We start from the raw sequence: 1,649 nt of genomic DNA, 5'->3' as shown, positions 1-1,649 counted from the left end.
GTGTTCAACTGTTGCTTAGATGTGGTGTTGGGTGATGTGGTTTAGGGGTGAACTTGCAGTGTAGGGTCAATGGTTGGACTTGATGATCCCAAGGGGCTTTTCCAACCTGAATTGTTCTGTGATTCTGTGATTCTATGATTTGGCTGTCGCTGATTAGGGATAATAAGGGAAAGGCAGCGTCCTCGTGTCCTCTCACCACGTCCCTGTGCTTGGTCCAGGTACCGGTACCAATGCCTGTTACATGGAGGAGATGAGGCACATCGACCTGGTGGAAGGGGACGAGGGTCGGATGTGCATCAACATGGAGTGGGGGGCCTTCGGCGACGACGGCGTGCTCAACGACATCCGGACGGAGTTCGACCGCGAGATAGACATGGGCTCGCTCAACCCTGGCAAACAATTGTAAGCGGATTCTTGGCTTCAGCTCAGGCTCGGGGTTTGCTCTTCATTGTCCGTCCTCCCAGCGCGCCGGCGTTAGCGGGACCAGCGAGGTCATCCTAGTTAAGTAGGTCACCGCGTCCTCCACCAGCCGCACCGTGGGGGCTGCATCACAAGTTTGGGTTGGCCCAACCGAACCGCTCGACACCAGCTTCTCTCCTCAGCCTTGCGCTCAACGTCCTCATTTCTGTTTCGTTCCCCGGTGCCAGCCGAGGCGAACACCCCCACCTAATGTCCACATCCAAGCCCTACCGATCTCCCGTTCCCCAGCCGGCTCCTGGCAGCGTGGGTGGGGTTTGGGGGGAGTCCTCTACCCTTCAGGTAGCCATAAGCTCCCCTTGCAGAACGGTGGTTATGTCAACGGGGCTTTATCTTCTCAGGGATGGGATGAGCTACTCTGGAAAGCGATTACTTAGGTTGCATTTTGGGCCTGGAAGGCTGCCAAGTGTTTTTAAGGTCAACCCTTGGCCACCTCACGGCACACACAGCCCAAACCTCACCTCTTGTGCTTCCCCTTTCGGCAGGTTTGAGAAGATGATCAGCGGGATGTACATGGGAGAGCTGGTCAGGCTCATCTTGGTGAAGATGGCCAAGGAAGGGCTCTTGTTTGGAGGAAGGCTCACCCCCGATCTGCTCACCACCGGCCACTTCGAGACCAGATATGTCTCTGCTATTGAGAAGTGAGTAGGATCGGGATGGTTTCCTGGGGTCCCAGCCCATCTCCTGCCACCTGTGCTGGAGGAAAGCAGGAGCCATCCCAGGGCTGAGCAAACCAGGGCAGCTCAAGACGGCAAAAGTTGGGTTTCCAGGCCTGAATCCGTGTTTGTTCTTTGATGCGCAGGGAGAAAGAAGGGCTGCAGAAAGCCCACGAGATCCTCAGCAAGCTGGGCCTGGAGCCGGCTCACGAAGACTGCGTGGCCACCCACCGCATCTGCCTGATCGGCTCCACCCGCTCGGCCAACCTGTGCGGGGCCACCCTGGCAGCCGTGCTGCGACGCATCAAGGAGAACAAAGGCGTGGACCGGCTGCGGTCCACGGTCGGCGTGGATGGCTCCGTCTACAAGAAGCATCCTCAGTGAGTCCGTGAGAGAGGCTGGTGGTGGGGAGAGGGCGAGAGCACAAATCCGGATAAACCTTGGCACAAGCAGAGCATCTCCGAATACTCCCCCGGGCATCCCCATTTGGATCCCAAAGGGGCCATGGTCGTTTGC

At 57.8% G+C, this 1,649-nt stretch overlaps 1 protein-coding gene across 1 annotated transcript; it reads left to right on the top strand.

Annotated features, from left to right (window-relative positions):
• Positions 1-218: 218 nt before the first annotated feature.
• Positions 219-1,513, top strand: LOC104279894 (hexokinase-2-like; the record flags this gene model as incomplete). Its single annotated transcript, XM_009877339.1, has 3 exons — positions 219-402; positions 963-1,118; positions 1,280-1,513. Coding segments are annotated over 3 exons (574 nt in total), but the record flags the coding sequence as incomplete, so codon positions are not given.
• Between the last annotated feature and the right edge of the window lie 136 nt (positions 1,514-1,649).

The sequence above is a fragment of the Apaloderma vittatum genome, unplaced genomic scaffold, assembly GCF_000703405.1.
Source record: "Apaloderma vittatum isolate BGI_N311 unplaced genomic scaffold, ASM70340v1 scaffold27709, whole genome shotgun sequence".
Taxonomy (NCBI): Eukaryota; Metazoa; Chordata; class Aves; order Trogoniformes; family Trogonidae; genus Apaloderma; species Apaloderma vittatum.
This window is presented reverse-complemented; position numbering and strand designations above follow the sequence as displayed.